The 18819-nt window shown below is 42.3% G+C and overlaps 2 protein-coding genes across 2 annotated transcripts; one reads left to right on the top strand and one right to left on the bottom strand.

Annotated features, from left to right (window-relative positions):
• Positions 1–226: 226 nt before the first annotated feature.
• On the bottom strand, positions 227–13250 carry ttc13 (tetratricopeptide repeat domain 13). Its single transcript, XM_053444844.1, has 23 exons — positions 13082–13250; positions 11531–11625; positions 10772–10847; positions 10613–10683; positions 10112–10177; positions 9693–9785; positions 8979–9095; positions 8785–8895; positions 8210–8292; positions 7921–8062; positions 7633–7807; positions 7365–7521; positions 6834–6964; positions 6618–6750; positions 5939–6031; positions 5649–5732; positions 5311–5395; positions 5048–5157; positions 4822–4957; positions 4128–4207; positions 3895–3973; positions 3701–3780; positions 227–2502 (listed from the first exon to the last, which is right to left on the bottom strand). Exons 1-23 carry the CDS (start codon positions 13248–13250, stop codon positions 2388–2390), a joined length of 2481 nt encoding a protein of 826 aa, XP_053300819.1. The 3' UTR covers positions 227–2387.
• On the top strand, positions 10842–17984 carry arv1 (ARV1 homolog, fatty acid homeostasis modulator). The gene is made up of 6 exons (XM_053444846.1): positions 10842–11012; positions 13902–14081; positions 14669–14788; positions 14958–15111; positions 15352–15576; positions 15818–17984. The coding sequence occupies exons 1-6, from the start codon at positions 10857–10859 to the stop codon at positions 15940–15942; spliced, it is 960 nt and encodes a 319-aa protein (XP_053300821.1). The 5' UTR covers positions 10842–10856; the 3' UTR covers positions 15943–17984.
• The last annotated feature ends 835 nt before the right edge of the window (positions 17985–18819 follow it).

Below are 18819 nucleotides of genomic sequence, written 5' to 3'. Positions count from 1 at the left end.
ATACATAGTTATAAACACACACACCATTAATATCTAAACATATACGTATTTCTACACTATAATATACACACAGATAAATATAAACACATTCATATATATATATATATATACTCTATATTAATATAGTTATTTGCATACATACATAGTTATAAACAAACATACATAAATATGTTCATTTACACACACAATCACTTAAATGTTTCCAAAAGACGACAGGGGCAGCTGATAAAATTGTCAACCAGTTTTATTGACTAAACATTCGTTCACTCATTCATTGAAAACGAAATTCCCTCCTTCCAGTTTGAGGCTTTGAGATTCCCGGCTGTTAACTCATGACTGGAGCAGCCGGTGCAAAGACAAAATGAATGTTTAAAAAAACCAGAACAATCATTGATATGAAAAATGAAAACGTGACACAGAGCAGAACCGGTGTCAGCCATCCACTGTCAGTGAGGCAGGAAATGAACAGACCGGATGAGAAGAGGACTGAACTGAACACATTCAGGGATGATACGTTAAAGGCCTCTGAATCGAAAACGTTTAAATAAGAAATGAACTGGATTTTGTTCGAGGGACTCGATGCTATTAAATGACCTGTTGACATTTTGCTTGTGCTTCGACTCAGATAGAAGAGTCGTTGGAATACGAGACAGCAGCCGCATTTAGCCTCATGATTAAATCATCACTTCATAAAACAACTCAAGTGTAATTCCAAGAACATGTAAAACTCATGAGATGTCGCTCAACGCAGGTTTAAGGGAGGATCGCAAAGGAAATAACAGTAAACAGTTGTTGTGTGCTTTTCTATTTCACCTGTTATTAATCCTCATCAAGATAAAACAGTCAGAGATATCAGGGAACATTCAGGAGCTCTTATTTTGTAGCTTCTACTTGAGTTTCAATGGTCACTCATTACATTTTAAAGGGGATATTACAATTTAATAAAAGTAAATGTTAATTTGTGTAGAAGCAACTTTAGAACAACACTAATATTGAATGAATTGCTTTTATTTTCATCCATTTTTAAGCAGAGGAAAAGATGAATAACAGTTGCAGCCGATCGTACCATGATTTACTATTTAATTATGAAAGTTAAGTGATATATCTGTCTGTAAATTACCAAATCATTGATTGTCAATTTAGGTTTTTGTTTCTAATTTCTGTGTCTCTAAAATCTCTGACTGTCCCTCTTGCTTCATGTCAGCAACTCTTCTTTTAAACAAACTGTCATGGGTCACGTTAGAAGAAATGAAGGGTTCAGGCCCCGAAAAGAGAAGTGACACTTCCTGCCAGCGAAATAAATTAAAAAGAGAAACAGCTTCAAGGATCCAAAGTAGAATTCAGGTTTGGTTTCATATGGTTAAAATCCCTCAGCTCCTTCTCTGCTGTCGGGGCCGGAGCACAGCAGCGGTTTAACATGGAAGAAGTTTAAAGTGCCAATTACAAACTCCGATGTTAAATATAAACTTTAATACATAACGCTGTCGATTCAGAACTTAAATCTCCAGACGTGAAGATAAAATTTAACATTCATGGCGAACTAAGACTAGGGACAGATTGTTCATGCTGATGAGTTTTGTGCTTTGAGCGTTTGAGAGGGAGGCCGATGACGCAGAGAAAGAGAGAGTGAGAGAGAGAGAGAGCGAGAGAGAGAGAGAGCCAGAAGGAGCCAGAGAAAGAGAGAGAGAACGAAAGAAAGAGAGAGAGAGAGATAGAGAGAATCAGGTTACAGGGTTGCTTACTGACGCATCCTGCTGCAATGATCTCTGTCATGTCTCACTAACTGTGTGGAAAGACGTCAAATATCTAACTACTCGTTAAAACTGAACAATTATTGAACTCTATGAAAATATGTACTTTGAAAAGCGGGTATTAAAAAAACTTCCAACAGAAAACCACATTTTGATCCAAGTGAAATATTCTGTTCATTCCATCCCAAGATGTTTAATTGACTAATTGAGGAAAACGTCTCACCAGCTGTGGCTCTTTGCTGTTTACTGTGGTGGTGATTAAAATAGAATTAAAGGTAATAATAGTAAACTGCTTTTTAACATTTCACTACAATGCATTTAAAAGGAGAAATAAACTTTCCAACTGTGACGATAGGAGTCGTGTGCGAGGAGCGTTTCAGGAAAGATGACAGAGATCAAAGCAGGAGTGTGTTTGGAAACTGAAATGAAACTAATCGTGGTTTTAATTTGAAAAACCAAATAACGGCCGTTGCTTTGTCGGGAAACAGACTCTGATCTTAGTCCGGTTCAGTTTGGGGGGAAGAAGAAGAAGAAGAAGAAGAAGAAGAAGAAAGGAAGTCACGTTGTTCTGCCCAGTGTAGAAGCTCCATCTTTAAGACTTCATCCAACAGACTCGTCTCCTGTGGGGAAGTCGTGTTAAGACTTCTTGGGACAGTGTGAAGACGAGTCTGTGTTTAGAACCTCGATCATCGTCCTGGTCGACGCAAACGTCTCCGCTACCGATGGAAGATTCTGGTACCAGCCCGGTAAACTGAGGAGGAAGAGGAGACAGGTCAGGTCAAGGAAAGGTCAGGTAACACAAGGAAAGGAAAGGTAAGGTAAGGGGAGGTAAGGTAAGGAAAGGAAAGATCAGATAAGGTGAGGGGAGGTGAGGGGAGGTAGGACAAGGAAAGGAAGGGTAAGGTAAGGAAAGGTCAGATAAGACAAGGTAAGGGGAGGTATGGTAAGGAAAGGTCAGATAAGGTAAGGGGAGGGGAGGGGAGGGGAGGTAAGGTAAGGTGAGGGGAGGTAAGACAAGGAAAGGAAAGGAAAGGAAAGGAAAGGAAAGGAAAGGAAAGGAAAGGTAAGGTAAGGTGAGGGGAGGTAGGACAAGGAAAGGAAGGGTAGGGAAAGGTAAGGTAAGGTAAGACAAGGAAAGGAGAGTTAAGGAAAGGGAAGGGGAGGTAAGAAAAGGAAAGGAAAGGAAAGGAAAGGTGAGGGGAGGTAAGACAAGGAAAGGAAAGGAAAGGAAAGGAAAGGAAAGGAAAGGAAAGGAAAGGAAAGGAAAGGAAAGGAAAAGTAAGGGGAGGTAAGACAAGGAAAGGAAAGGAAAGGAAAGGAAAGGGAAAGGTAAGGTGAGGGGAGGTAAGACAAGGAAAGGAAAGGAAAGGAAAGGAAAGGAAAGGAAAGGAAAGGTAAGGTAAGGTGAGGGGAGGTAGGACAAGGAAAGGAAGGGTAGGGAAAGGTAAGGTAAGGTAAGACAAGGAAAGGAGAGTTAAGGAAAGGGGAGGGGAGGTAAGAAAAGGAAAGGAAAGGAAAGGAAAGGTGAGGGGAGGTAAGACAAGGAAAGGAAAGGAAAGGAAAGGAAAGGAAAGGAAAGGAAAGGAAAGGAAAGGAAAGGAAAGGAAAGGAAAGGAAAAGTAAGGGGAGGTAAGACAAGGAAAGGAAAGGAAAGGAAAGGAAAGGGAAAGGTAAGGTGAGGGGAGGTAAGACAAGGAAAGGAAAAGTAAGGAAAGGTAAGGTAAGACAAGGGATGATGAGGTAAGGTAAAACAAGGAAAGGTAAAGTAAGATAAGGTAAAGAAAAGAACAGTAACACAAGGTAATAAACAAAATGGAATCAATCAAAACAGAGGAAATGGAAATGGAAAAGATTCAGTTCATTAACATAAGGAAATGAGATTAAAAGGTAAAGTACAGTACAGGAAGGAAGGAAGGACGGAAGGAAAGGTAAGAAGCAGAACTTCCCACCTTTTAAGATTCATCCAGATCTTTGCTGTTTTACTGAAGCTCTCTGGACTCGGTGTGGTCATAGCTTCAAAATCCACCAGCTGAAACAAAACCAACACAAACAGCTCAGAGGATGTTCAGAAAGCTTCAGGTGTTTATTCAGACATGACAACTAACTGTAACAGGACGTTCATGTGAAGGATCCTTCTCGTTACCTTTCCTTTAGGGATCCGGCCGACCACCTCCTTCCCACTGGCCATCAGCGCCCCCATGACCACGGAGTACGCCACCACACTGAGGACAAACAGGTCACGGATGACGGACTTTGATTTACATGTTTATCTGTGTATTCAGAATACGAGACCCGAGTCACTGAGCACATCGTGGCAGAACACAAACTCACTGAACACACAACCGTGGACATGTGTTCACGTTCATCATTGTTTACCTGGATCCTCTGGAGAGGGGCATGAGGTTGCAGAAGTAATAGACCAAGGAGAGGATCAGGTTACACAAGGCGTCTGCATCCTGACAGAACAAATCCAGGTCAGCTGAACAGTCACAGACAAACAGGTTCTATAGACACGGCTCCTCTGAGGCACATCCTTCATTTACACTTCATCCAGACAGGGTGCAGACACATGGGAAGAGACAAGAGGAACGTTCATTTTGTTCTAAGTATTGGTTTCAGAGTGAGTGTCCATGTGTCTTTGTTACAACAGGTTATCTGTTTAAATAAGACAATAGGAGGAACAGAGGGTCGATTCCCAGCGGTGTTGTTTTCTCATTGCTGTTGTCATTTCTTCTAGGGGTGTGATCATGTTTCTCTAATGTCTGTAACTCACTGAAATGAGACATGAAAGTGTAAAAAGCAGATGGGAAATACATCGGGCTAAATACTGTAAAGTGATCTACTTGTAAAATAATTGTAATATCGTCCAGAGAGTGAATTTCCTGTCTAGAAAACTGAAATCTGTGATATTCATGCAGAGGAAAGGAGAAGAAAGACTCTTTTTCTCTCCAACACTTCAACATGACATCTTCCAAGTTCTTTTAACAGAAACAGTCCAAAATTCAAAAAATACTTAATTTACACTAACGTAAAACAGAGTGAAAAGTTTTCCCAGTGAGACGAATCTTACCCCGAGTTCTGTGGACAGCATCAGAGCTTTCCCTTTGGCTGTGAGGTCTTTATAGATGGACTCGATCTCTGACTGGTACTGCTGGGTCCGCTCCTCTGTCGTCTGCGTCTCCACTGAGAACAACATGTTGCCCACCCTAAGATACACAAACACAAACGTTTGACTAACTACACGTCACTAGAATGTGTATAAAACTATATACATATGAATGAAAGATGAATCTTGCCTGTCTCCGGTGATGGTGATGGTGAAACCGTCGTACTCCTTCCCAGCATCCTTCATGCTGGGGACCTTGGAGTTGACTGTGAAGCCATCTCTGGTTTTACTGTTGAACTGCTTCAGAAAACAAACACAAACGCACACACACATGACCTTCCTGGGTTTTTGATGCTGAACGACGCGATACAGAGGTTTTGCAATATAGAGGCGCAAAAAAGGATTAGTTCATTTTTCCCGCTAAAGTTATTTGTGTTCTCTCCTCCTCTTTACCTTCATTATTGGCAGAAGATCTTCTACTTTGTTGACGTTTTCAAGAGCCTGTCGGACTTCTAGTAAACCTCGGGGGTTGTACGCCCTGGGAAACACACACTTGTTAAAAAGAAGCAACAAAAACACAAACGTCAGACACAAGAACCGTTCACACATATTTGCACTTTCCTGCAGAATGAATAAAGCCCAGAGGACAGAATGATTTACATGATGCTGCAGCGAGTGTGTTAACTTCAAGGCAGTGAAATCACAGAGTTCAGGCTCGGCTGATTTGTCGTAGCATTTGAGTTTCATGTATTTTCAGTGAAGCAAAGGAAAGAGGCTGAGCTGTAACTCACCCGTGGTACACCAGTATTCTGTCTTTGATAAAGTCCAGGATGTTGTCGAAGTAAGCCAGGTATCGGATGTTGATAATCTGTCCCCTGAGGATAAAAGGAGATTAAAAGGAACATTTTAACATAATAGCAGGAGTCAACTTGTCTGCAACAAGGCGACAGGAAGTGAGAATCTGAATGTTAAACACATATTTTTGGACTAAAACGATAGAGAGTCTAGGACGAAAGGAAATTCAAGTCACTCGAGGGACTCGTGAGGCTGTGAACACGTCCTCAGGGCCTCGGCTCGTTACCTGATGAGATTGATATGATTGTTGAAGCCTCGACTGAGACTCCTGGCAGGCATCTGGTCTAACCAAAGAACCGGCTGGTCAGGATCGGCAATCCTACGAGCACAGAGAGAAGCCCGTTGAGTTAGTGACAGGCAAACTGCATTGGTACAAGGTTTACTTTGTTCTTTTTCTATGATGCTATGATGAAACTGTTATTGAGATTAACTCCCCAGTAAACTGTGCAATGATTCTACAAAGTAAAACCAATGTCTGAACTCTAGAATTCATTTTTATGGAAAGTCGGAGCACGAGGAAGTGGTAACAATCATAAATGAACATTTGTCTTTATCCCTAAATCCCTCGGGTTATTTCCTGGAGACAATAACGATTCAACAGTTGCTTCTGAACGTCTCCTGGAATATGTGGACACACATTTTTATGTGTATTGGTAATAGCTCATCTGGCCAAACCACAGTCGCACAACTACTACTTTAACAGTAATTTAATACTAAAATGTTATTTTTAGTCAGTAAAATATATCGGTTGTCGCTGTATTACATCAGTCTATAAAGTTTACTACCACACATGTTTATTTAAACTAATTTGCCCTTTTCTCTCCAATAATTCTGAATCATAGACCTCCTGAAAAACATAGAGACCAACAGGATTAAAGCATTAATGTTAAATACTTCTCTCTCACCTTCTCCATTTAACAGCTATATCGAACATGTCTCTCCACTGCATCTGCCTGGTTTTGCCGTTGACTCGCACTTTGGAGTTGCTCCATGTTCGATGCATGGCCTGCATGACCTCCAGCGTAGCTAAACCCATGGCTGAAAAAAAAGTACATTATCTACTCACTACGGTTATTAACACCTAAATGATCCTTATGAGCTGCAGAAGTTGTCACTGGTACCTCTGTGTATCCGCCTGTTCGGTAGGAAACCAGGAGTGTCATATTGCATCAGCGCCCCCAGATGGTCGGCCGCGCAAATGAGCTTCTGAACTTCACTGCTGTAGCTGTCAAAGTTCTGAGGCAGCACGTCCCTGCAAACCACAGAGAGAAGAGGAAGACACCGAGGATGAGCTTCATCAGAGCTTTCATGAGGAGAGGGCAGATTGTATTTACTGCGGCTGCCTGTCAAACTCCTGAAACGTCTTTATGAGACCAGAGAAACTATTTTCATTTTGCTGACAGAGTCATAAGAACATTTGAGCTTTAAAGTCATGTGGAAAGACCACAGGTGTTTGCTTTCAACCACAAAACACTGACTGCCTCGGCGCTGAGCTCAGACAAACTGCAGCTCAAGACGTTTCGGTGGTGATGGAACCAGATTTAGCAGATTTCCTCCAGACGACACACTGGAGGTGAAGTGAAGGGCAAACTGAAGGATTTGGGATAGAAACCAGTGTGTTGCTCTGTTAAAGTGTTATTGATCCAACCTACTTGATATGTGGCTGCAGGCCGGGCTGCTCTTCGTAGTCTTCTATTAGAAAAGGCAGATTCTTGGCCCAGTGGTTCTTGAAGTTTCCTGGTAAATCCTGGTCCACGTTGTATTCGGCCACTGGGATGTCCAGGTGGGAGTGCAGGTAGCGAGAGTACTCTGGTGGAAAAACAAAAAGAAAGGCAGAGGGAGAATATAAGACATCACCTAAAATAAAAACCAACAGGGATTTTCTTGTTGTTTGTGTGTGTGTGTGAGGGAAACACCGACCTCTGAGGTATTTGACTTTGAGGTATTCGGAGCTGGCCTTCTGTCCCAGCAGAGGATCGTTCAACATGACTTTAGTCTGAGCTTTGATGCCCTCGTAGAACTGCCCCATGGCCACGTGACTCAACCCCTTCATGTACTGACACACCTCGTTGTAGGGCTCCAACTGAAGACACCTCTGAAGAATCACAGAACAAGAGGAGAACATGAAGGAGTGAACTGTGCTTCTGTTGTTGGAATTATAGGTGCTTGAGTTTAGATAGTTTGGATGAATCATGTGAATTCCTCTACCTTGAAGTTGCCTATGGCCTCCTGCAGGGAGCCGTGGTGGTAGAGCATCATGCCTCGGAGCTGGAGAGACTGGATGTGGTTCTGGTTCAACATGAGGGCTTTCTGGAAACTCTCCATAGCCGACTCAAAATCCCCCAGCTCCCTGAAAAGAGGAAGAAGACACCAAAAGAGCAAAAGGGTTGAAATGTTGTTAGTAGAGCAGGAAAGGTGGGGGACTCTCATATTCCTAAATAAAAGGACGAACTGTTTTATTAATGTTTGATATCAAGAAACAACCCCACTGCTGTACCTGTAGGCCTGTCCTAGGCTCTTATAGGCATCTATGAAGTCAGGCTTGAACTTCAGTGCTTCTTTGAACGTCTCGATGGCTTCCTGATGAGAGAAAACACAGCAACCTTTCACACACTGCCGACACAAACAGGAAACCACAACCAGGAACATGTAGATAGAGCGTAACTGAGACTCAGCAGGTTCAGACCTATTTTAGAACAGACTGCAAACTCTTTACATACAGCAGCATCAAAGATAGAAACAAGCATGACCACGTGATCCCTGCTTTCATGAGGAGAACAAAGGACATGAACTGACTCTGCAGACAAAGAGCAGATTCACAGTTTGTGCTGATAAAATGTGGATTATGCAAGGACGTCATTGTTTCCGTGAGGATGATTTCTTTTTACAGTATCTAATGACATGACAGGAGAAAGATAACGTAAACAGATATAAGAGAACTTGATTGTCCTTTCTTCATAGGACAGATTAAAAAAAAGTTGGTGCTACAAATACAAACTTGTAAAACTATTATTCCAAGTTTTGTGAGGAAATGAAGACATTTAAAAGACAATGAGCCACTGAAGAACTCACCTTGAGCATCCCTCTGTGGAAGAAGGTGAGGCCCTTATAGAGCATGGCAATGGGCTGATTCTTCTTCAGCTCTAAAGACTGTTGGAAGTCCTCCATAGCTGCCACGTAGTCCTGGTGGTAATGTGTAACACAGCGTCAGCACACAGATGTAAATGTTCACAAACATGCACATGGAATAAAAATAATCCCCAAACCTCTGAAATGAACAGCAGCGTTCCTCTGTGTCTGTAGAGTCGAGCAGACGGCTGCAGCTGGATGGCTTTGGTCAGATCCCCCAGAGCCTCACTGATCCGACCCAGAGGAGACAGGATCTAAGGACACATACACACCAGTCAGCACACATTATGGTAATGGAGGCTGATATTAAGTGTCATGTCCAAGGTAGACAGCAAGGACGTGGACCGGCTCCAGTTTGTGCAGAACTCAGCTGCCAGAGTTCTCACCCTGAGGGAGCCCTGGCAGCACATCCCCCCCCACCCTCATCCATCTTCACCGGCTTCCTGTCAAGTTCTGCATCCTTTACAAAATCTTCCCCCTCACAGATAAAATCCCTACATGGCCCACAGCTCCCCTCTGACCTAGTCCTCAGACCGTCTACTGGTCTACCCATCATCCCTCGTCTGACCCTGAGGGAACGATGGTGACTTGGACTTCAAGCTGTGCACAATCCATAAACATGAGGCAACATAGTTTCTGCTGTTTAATTAGAAAATCAAATCAGTTTAATGGTTTCATCAGCTTCATTAGATCCATCGATGCAAAGAGCTGACGACTGTAAAGGGTGTTGTGTCAATTAAAAACTCCACTGGAGCATTAAAAAAACCTTTTTATGATATTGGAAGAACTTCAGAGGGTAAAGTGAATAGATGTGTTTTGGCAGCAGAGCTGAGAACAGGGTCGGCTCTTACCTCTGCTCTCTGCTCGTAGACTTCTGGCCAGTTTGGCTCCAGCGTGATGACTCTGTTGAGCTCGAACAAAGCCAAGTCAGCATTCTTTATGTCCTGGCAAAGGGACAGAGCGAAGGCAGTTATATTTTGTTGGTATAATGATTATGTGTATCCCTTAATTTTGAGACAAATAAAACTAAATACATTTACATAAAACCTTCATATGCTGCCAAATAAAGTTGTGGCCTTCAGAAAATGTGTAGAATTGTTTTAATCCTCTTTTAAATTGACGATTTTGGCACAAAACTAAACAAGTCAAGGAAAATGAATTAAATTCAAGTTTTTAAACAATAACAGGATAGATTAATAAGTATGAGTCAACTGCGATGAACAATCTAGAGACCTTAACTATATGTTTGTTTTCTTTTGAAGAAACTCACCTGTAGACTTTTCTTTCCATAAGCTATCCCTCTCCCATAAATGGCACTGACCAGCTCCGGGTCACCCTGTAAACAAAGACATTCATCGTTAAGAAAAATGTTATTGGTTTTAACCCATCGGCTGTAAATAGAGACGGACGACACATCTCCACTTCCTCCCACTATCTAGAGATGAAGCCAAAAGATCCCTGACACGCACGCTGCCATCTGGCACCGATAAGTAATTTAGATCTGGAGTCTGTGCAGAGGCGATCAGGGGATGGACCTGAGGTACCAGGTTTTTTATAGCATCAAACAACTTATTAAAACCAAACTTCAACACTTGAAACAATGATGAAAACTACATTAAATGACAAAAAACATCTTTATGGACAATTATTTGACAAATCCTTTGCCTTTATAGTACAAGTACTAAAGCACAGTCACAGTCGTCCATCTTTTTACACAGTCTTTGATTTGAGCCCACAGAAACAGAGCTATAGTAACTGGATGCAGACGCACCTGTAGTAGGAGGGAGAAATGTTTGATGGCTTCATCATAAAGACCGTTGCCGATCAACACGTAGCCTATAGCTGCAACGAGAGGACAGAGGATGATGATGATGAGTTGAGTATAAATACAGTTTGTGATGCATTTTGTGTGATCAACTCTCTAACTTACCAAGTTCTTCATTCGTGTTGTGGTTTACTACAGGAAAGGGGATTTTTTTCTGCTCTATAAACAACTTGGCCTGGTTCTGTGAGAGATGGAGAAAAAAAAACACGAAACATCAGGGGACGGCACAGGAAGGAAACTACACAACTGTCACTGTGACAAAGTGAAAGATCAGAAGATAAACACATTACAACACAAAGTCTCAAGGCTCTTTGGAAGAAACATTTATCAAGGACATTTTTTCAAGGTAAAAGGATTTTTAATGAGCTTTTCAGCGTCTCTCAAGGTCACACCGAGCAACGTGTTCACCATTACAGGATGCAAATGAGACAGCATGCAAATGTTGCAGCGGCAGCATTTATGGTTTTGTGTAGATGATTAGAAAGCACGAGCAGAACAAGTTACACTAGCTAAATCATCAAACTGACAAACTCAGACGCTGGGCCACAGTCAAAGTCCGAGGTCCGTTTCTCTTTTCCACACTTCTCCCTGCTAAACTTCAACTTCCTCCAGAAATATTCACTTTCAGGATTTGAAATATGATTTCACGTGACGTCCAGTGCTTCTACAAGTGCAACAAACTCATGATCACACAAAACGACCGATGATGCAAGTCTGAGTTGAAACTTCCACCGGTGAAGCAATATTTTTCTACTTGGATTTAAATTATTTTTAACGTATTCATCTCTAACATACGGTGTCCCTTGATTTGCATTTATGTGAGTGTGAGTGTGAGTGTGAGTGTGAGTGGGTGTGTATTCTCACCAAGATTTTCTCAGCATTAAGTGAGAAGACCGACTCGCAGGGCGGGTTGCTTCCTTCCTCACAGTCTGGGTCTTCTAACTGTAAAATTGATGACTCTGAAAGACAAAAGTTCACAACACAATTTTCACTTAATGTACATATTTCAGACCGTTGTATGTATGAGAATGGATTTGTACTTTTTCAAACAAATGGGAAGTTACAAGCTTCTCCCATCCTGTCAAAGAACTGGTAATTTATCTGTTGTAAATGTGGGACATCAGCTAATCAGTAGATTCTTCACTGAGTTATTACAGAGAGGTTTTTTCTATCAGCTTAAAAAAAACAAACATTTAGCTTCACATCAGATACGATAAATGATATCAGCCGACCATCATGTTTGAGACGCTGCAACCAGATCACAAAGCGGATGAACTGATCATCAAACAGGTTCCACTCGGGTGCAAACACGCAAGAAGTATGATTCCTGTGGAATTTTACCAAATCATAGTTTCTCTGCAGTTCAACACACATTCAGTAGATCAGCTGCAGCACGTCCGTCCAGTACAACCAGTCGCTGTTCTCCCAGTTCTATTTCACCAAAATGTAAACGACACAGGGAGCCATAAAAACTGGGATTTGACAGAAACTACATCTCTGTGCATAATTAATATCCAGTTGGCAGTTTATTAGGAACGCTAAGCAGAAATGATGGCAGTGTAATCCTGTAATCAATCCTCCTGTCATGGAGGTTCTAACTCTAGTTCCTGCTGAGGCTGTTTCTTAAGAGAGGTGGTGATTCATCTTTATGGATCGTGTCAGATATCTGTCATTCTGTGGAGACAACATAAACTTAATCCTCAAACATTAACATACAATTTAACCCCTATTATATTTGTATAATAACAAATGGACATTATAAAGGATTCTTTGCAGTAATTGTATTTCACAGGGAAGTTATTATTATATAGCCTGTCCTCACTGATAAGCTAAATAGCTGTAACTGCTATTTAGAACCAGATAAGGAGACACAACCACCTGTCAGCACAACACATGTCAACACGAGCGTGACTTAATAATGTAACACAATTCAACAGCATCATAATTTACTCTACAATAATAAATTAGCATTATTACATCGGTGAATGGAGGATTTATTGCAGGATTGTTGCACTAGCATAACATTCCTAAGCAGGGTGTTACTAATACCTGTGTGTGGGTGTGTGTGGGTGTGTATGTGTGTGGGTGTGTATGTGTGTGTGTGTGTGTGTGTGTGTGTGTGTAAGTCACACACAATTGCATGTTTTTTGACAGGAGTTTGGTTTGTTTTCTTTCATGTGACATTCAAATTAACATATTCTGCTTTTTGCACTTTTGCTTTAAATCCAGTTTAACCTCTAAAAGAGCGCGAGCACGAGCTGATCTCCTCTGCTCTGTCACCGCTTGTTGACATTAGCTGTTATTAGCCTAGCTGGCTAGCTAGCTAGCGTTGGCTCGGGGCTAAGCTAGCCGGGAGGCTCCGCGGTAGTGCCGGGGAGGACGTGGCGAAGCGGCGGCGACGCGGAGGCACCTTACCGCAGTCGGAGGCGTACTCCTCCCACTCGGACAGCGAGCTGCAGCCCTGCCGGTGGAGCTCGTTGTTGAACAGCGTCAGCGCGGAGAAGTGCTCGGTGGAGACGGAGGCGCGGCTCAGGCACAGCAGCGAGACGACGAGCACCGCGGCGGCCCGGCTACCGGGGGCCATGTTGCTCATGTGTGACGCTACCGAGCAGAAGCTTCCGCAGACCCACCTCCGCAACCGGACTACATGTCCCGGCATGCCGTGCGGCTGTCAGACCGGTCCAGCACGTTGCATAAATAAATAAAACAGTTTCCGCTAGAACCTTTCAGATTAAAACCGAAAGAACACGACTGTCAAGGTCTATAGGTGTGAAATACTGTGTTTGTATAATTTGGTCTGGTATAAACATAACCACGTAGAGAACTGAAATATTTCCTTCACTAACATTTAGTTAGTACTTCTTCTACTGCTACTTCTACTGCTGCTACTACTACTACTACTACTACTTCTACTATCACTACTATAACAACTATTACTACTATTATTACTACATCAACTATTACGACTACTACTATAACATCTACTTCCAATACTGCTACTGCTATAAACTTAATCAACAACAACAGAATCAATGAAGTCAGATCTTATCTTATTTTATCATACCCCTAACCCTTATCTTACCTTATATCATTGAAAGTGCTGCCCAAACTAGTGTGTTTCATATAACATATCTTCTAATAAATATTCACTGTGGAAAAAATGTATTGCACAGAATCTATAGAACTTTTTTCTCAACCCCTCACATGTTGACAAATCTGTGGTTTTATTTTGAAGGCGGGGGCTGTGTGCAGCCACCTTACTTCCGGTTGCACAGTCCCAGCAGCTAGCATCTCCTCGAGTCAACCTCCAGAGGAGAAGATGAAGAAACGCGTGTTTAGATGTGTGGAGTGTAACGAGGGGGCGACGGAGCTGCACCGGGACTACAGTAACGGCATCCTGAAGATCACCATATGTGTACGTCCACGATTTACGTGTTAAACCTCAGTGGAGCTACAGGTTGTAACCGCGATGCTACTAGCTAGCGATGCTACTAGCTACTTCATTAGTTGATTTATTCCATGTCACCGTTTATTTACTGGTATCACGTGTCGTCATTGTGTTTGGAAACACGACTGTTTGTTTATAATATATAAGTGTAAGCGTAAGAACTGAAAACAAACGTTTATTCGAGATAACAAACGAAATATTAGCATCATCCCATTTAATCAGCTAATTAGCATCAACCCCAATCAATAACACACGGAGCAGATAGTCATAAGGAAGGACGTTTTATTTATGAAGCACCTTTTTAATGTGTTGTTTACATTGAGACAAAAATAGGAAGTAACACAAACAATAGAAGAATACAAAACTACTAAAAGGACAAGTAAAAACGATGGAAACATAAGGACTACACCAAGTTAAAGTACTGACGAAATAGTACGTGTTTAAAAAACTTCTCAAAACTGTTTACAGATTGAATTTTGTAGAACTAACTGAACACTAATAGTAACATAATTTTCTCTCTCTCTCTCTCTCTCTCTCTCTCTGTCTCTCTCCAGGAGTCCTGCAAAAAGCCAGTGGACAAGTACATAGAGTATGACCCGGTCGTCATCTTGATTGACGCCATCTTGTGCAAGACGCAGGCGTTCAGACACATTTTGTTCAACACCAACTTGGACGTAAGTGTGACCTCATCTACATTCACGTCCCTTTGATCCACAGACATTTGAGCTCCAGGCTGTTTGTTATCGACTCCAAGATACAAGAGCCCGATCCATATGGAGTGTTAGGGGCCGATGCTGATAAACATGTCATGTGTTTGTGCCTCTTTCCCCTCCACCTTTCTAGATCCACTGGAAGTTGTGTGTGTTCTGCCTGCTGTGTGAGGCGTACCTCCGGTGGTCTCAGCTCCACGGCTCCGAGCAGAGCAGCGACCCGGCCGACATCATACGCTACACCAAGGAGTGGGAGTTCTACGGCTTGTTTGGATTGGCCGCCCTCGGTAAGAATTCACAAAATAAAAGTAGGGATTCATAATGTTTTAGAAGCTGAAATCAGAGGTTTAACATAAACCATCATCAAATTGTGACTACGTGGCCTTAAGGAAAAGGAATGATAAATCCTTGCTTGTTGGGTTACAGAGCAGACACATTGACACAGAGCGACTCTTGTTGATGCAACAGTTTGCTCTTTGTTGTACGGTGAAGTCAGTCAGTGACTTGTCTTTATGTGGCTCCCGTAGAGCTGTCGGCGTTCTGCGGCAGCGTGCTGCTCTTCCTCTGGGCGGTGGTGACTCGTCTGCAGGGCGGGAGCCTGGAGCTGCGCCTCCTCGTCCGAGCTCTGCTGCTCTCCTGCTACGGGAAGGTCCTCCTCGTCCCCGCCGTCATCTGGGAGCACGACTTCTCCCCGCTCTGCCTCGGCCTCATCAAACTGTTTGTGCTCACTTCCAACTCGCAGGCTATCAGAGGTAGGAGAACACATCTGTCTGAAGGGCTGATTCAGCCGCATGACAGAAACACAGCCTCACACTTACATCCAGGGGAGTTAGCCACATAAACCAGCTCTTTGTGAGCAACAGACAATGAGATGCTCTACTGTGCTGATGAGGCGTTTCTCCATCCATCCATCAAATAAGAACTTCAAACTTTATATGTAAAAGATGTGATTTCTTTAAGTCTTTAACGTCCTTCTCTCCTTTTCTTCTGCAGTGATCCTGAACAGCAGCAGACGTCTGTCACTGATGGCTGTGTGTTTAGGCGTGCTGTCAGAGACCTGCGTGGCTCAGGCCTGTAAAAAGCTTTCATGGAGCCTCCAGGAGATGTTGACAGACTGAGACTGAAGTCAATGATCTCAGGGAAGGACACGTGATCGTCGAGCTGTGACAGAATGAAACAAACCTTCAGCATCGGTTCCTGTGAAGCAGAGACGGATGCAGACGCCTTAATGAAGTGGCGACAGGTTGAAGCTGCTCAGTCGGAGATGAAGAGGAGCAGAAGATATTTATTTCTCAGGATACATTGAGTGCAGATATTTGAACTGGCAGACTGAAAAGGTGCTGAATCCTTAATCTTGTTTTTAAAGTTTTTAAGCGGACAATGAATCATATTAAGATCCCAGTGTGTTTGTTATGTATTACTTTGTGTGGACAGCCGTGGAGAGGAGCTAGGACATGAGGAGCGTCCCATGATCTCCATTACTGTTAAACATGCTCTAACTCCTGGGTCACTTAAACAAAGAGCCTGAGGTTGTTAATGGACTCTAAGTAGTTCTGTGTGTGGACAGGACGCTCTTCACATTCTTTAGCTCATTGGTGAAATTCTCACATTCACTCACACACACACAAGATAAATGTTGATACTTCGGGTTAGTAAAGAAAACCTGTTGACTTTTGTCTTATTTAACTTTTGTAAATGAGCTAATGAGCCAAAACAAACACCAGAATGGACACACAACAGCCAATAAATTAGAATTAACATGTTAAGAACACGCCAAAGCGGCACACGCAACAAAACCTCACGTTTGACAACTGATTAGAATCTTACCAGACGTCTGATTTACAATAACCATGATGAAACATGTTGATTAGCTTCAAACGTCTCCACCCACCAGCCCTGGAATGTGGATCATGTGTCTGTCCACAGAACAGATGTCCGAAGCACAAAGTGTTTGTGGAATGAGGAGAATTTACTCACTTCAGCTGGAATGTGACAGCTGAGCTTGTCTCGACTCCCACACGTCTCTGCAGGAGTCATGAAGTTGTTATGAACTGAGGCACATGTGACGAGAGGCCGAATTTCTACCGGACAAAAACATCTGCTGCTGCTGATGGAGATAAAAGGAAGAGACAGATTCAGTGGAATCTGCTGCAGGCGTCGTGGATATATCATTAACTCTGACACTTTGTCCTAACGACCAAAAACGAATGCACTGTTCTGTTGCTGCTGTAGATTGTGAGTGAGTCGTGTCCTTCATCCCCTGAAGGGTCACAGAGAGAATTATCACTGATGACTATTACCTCACAATGCTGTTCCTCTTCCCTTGGGCAATATGTTTTGCATACACTTTAATAATTGTCCTTGTCCTCACACTACGGGCTGAAGCGTTAGTATTTCAGCTCAGCTTCTCTGAGTGCGACGCCCCAGTAAGGATCATCTAATTCAAGTTTTATTTGAACTGGGCATTTAGTCTTCAGATGTTGTCTGTGGAGCCCATGAAGGGTCTAATGTCTAACTGAGACCCTTCAGGGGCCCAGAACCATAAAGTCAGAAAGCTGTGCTGAAAGAATAACATCCTCTCAAACTGACCTTTAAATAAAAGAGGCGGCCAGTCTTTCACTTCTTCATGTGAATTATACTTTAACAATGAATTTATTTAGCAGAGAACCAGATTGTTTTGTATTTTTCTACTTTTTGTTTTTCAAATGTGCAGAGAGATATGATATTATAATAGCTGTGGCTTTCTGTCAAAGACCAGCTCTCGACATTTGGGTGCGACACGTGTTCCTGTGATGAATTATGTAAAACGACTCCACAGTCTGCAGAGAAACAGATAAATGTTGCAGCATGTGCAGCCGGCGCCGTCTGTCACTCACAAGATATGAAAGGAGAAATTCAAAATGTTTGCACTTTAACACAGCGGCTCAGGGTTGTGATGTGATTTTGTGTTTGCGTGTGCTGCCTCTGCATATGGATACATGTTATTACAGGTCTGAATAGTTGAGGATACAGCACATGAACGTGGAATGTGTCCTCGCCCTGGGTGGATCTGTAACAGAGTCTCTGTGGAAATCAACAACATCTCAATGAGGAAAAACAAAGATCTAAAGCTTGGATTCGTTAAATCGATGCACAAGTGTAAATAAACATGATAATTATGTTTTGTGTTATCAGCAGTGTTTTTATTCTGCAGTGTTGTGATTTGTATTTGTGAACAAAACCTCTGAGAGAGTTTCTGGAGTCTGGAAAGTGTTGTTCCATTACTGTGGCATGCAGCGGTTTAATCTGAGTCTAATCAGATTACAGCTGCAGTCATTTACCTGCAGGTCTGGAGGATAAAACAAACATGAAGTCAGTTTTTTCTCCGTGCACATAGTGAATGGCCTGATTTAAAACATTGACTGGACATCAGTGTTTATGCCTGAATAAAAACAGAGTCGATCAAATAGCATGATCTGTAATGAACAGTGAAACTAGAGCAGATACGTCTACCAAGGTTTTCTCCTCAAATTCAATCAAGCTGCACCTAATTTCACACATTCATAAATATCAGTCAAATTAATGTACTTTTTTCCATCAAGATTTATGAATTATTTCTTGAAATAATGAAAGATGAATGTCCCATGTCCAATCCTTCCAAGTTCCATGGTAATAGGTCGAGTAGTTTTTTCAGAATCGTGCTTGAACACGTAAACTTTCTCTGTAGAGCGAATGAAAATGTTGATTTTAAAAAGGATGTCCTCTCCCATCAGAGATAATCCCAGCTCATCCACACTGTCATCATTATCACGCACACCCCTCCAATTAGATTAATCTGTGTTGATTGACTCATGGAGAACGTATTGAAAGCTGATCTGGGTGCAGCTGACCTCACGACGTGTGAACATTCTAATAACATGTTGCACAGTAACAAGAGGAAACAAACGGGTGAGTCACCACTTGACCTCAGTGGAATGAAAAGAACAAACCAAAGGAAACTAAACTATAAAGAGAAT

This window comes from Pleuronectes platessa, chromosome 17 (genome assembly GCF_947347685.1).
Source record: "Pleuronectes platessa chromosome 17, fPlePla1.1, whole genome shotgun sequence".
Lineage (NCBI taxonomy): Eukaryota > Metazoa > Chordata > Actinopteri > Pleuronectiformes > Pleuronectidae > Pleuronectes > Pleuronectes platessa.
The sequence above is the reverse complement of the archived record's forward strand: the minus strand, read 5'-3'. Positions and strand labels throughout refer to the sequence as shown.

Excerpts from the sequence above, each read along its gene's own strand:
- arv1 (XM_053444846.1), top strand. The coding sequence starts at position 10,857 with ATGGAGAAAAAAAAACACGAAACATCAGGGGACGGCACAGGAAGGAAA. Across the intron at positions 14,789-14,957 it reads TGTTCAACACCAACTTGGAC|ATCCACTGGAAGTTGTGTGT; the intron begins GTAAGTGTGACC and ends CCACCTTTCTAG. Across the intron at positions 15,112-15,351 it reads GTTTGGATTGGCCGCCCTCG|AGCTGTCGGCGTTCTGCGGC; the intron begins GTAAGAATTCAC and ends TGGCTCCCGTAG.
- ttc13 (XM_053444844.1), bottom strand. The coding sequence starts at position 13,250 with ATGGCCCCCGGTAGCCGGGCCGCCGCGGTGCTCGTCGTCTCGCTGCTG. Across the intron at positions 8,293-8,784 it reads TCCACAGAGGGATGCTCAAG|GAAGCCATCGAGACGTTCAA; the intron begins GTGAGTTCTTCA and ends TTCTCTCATCAG. Across the intron at positions 6,032-6,617 it reads ATAGCTGTTAAATGGAGAAG|GATTGCCGATCCTGACCAGC; the intron begins GTGAGAGAGAAG and ends CTGTGCTCGTAG.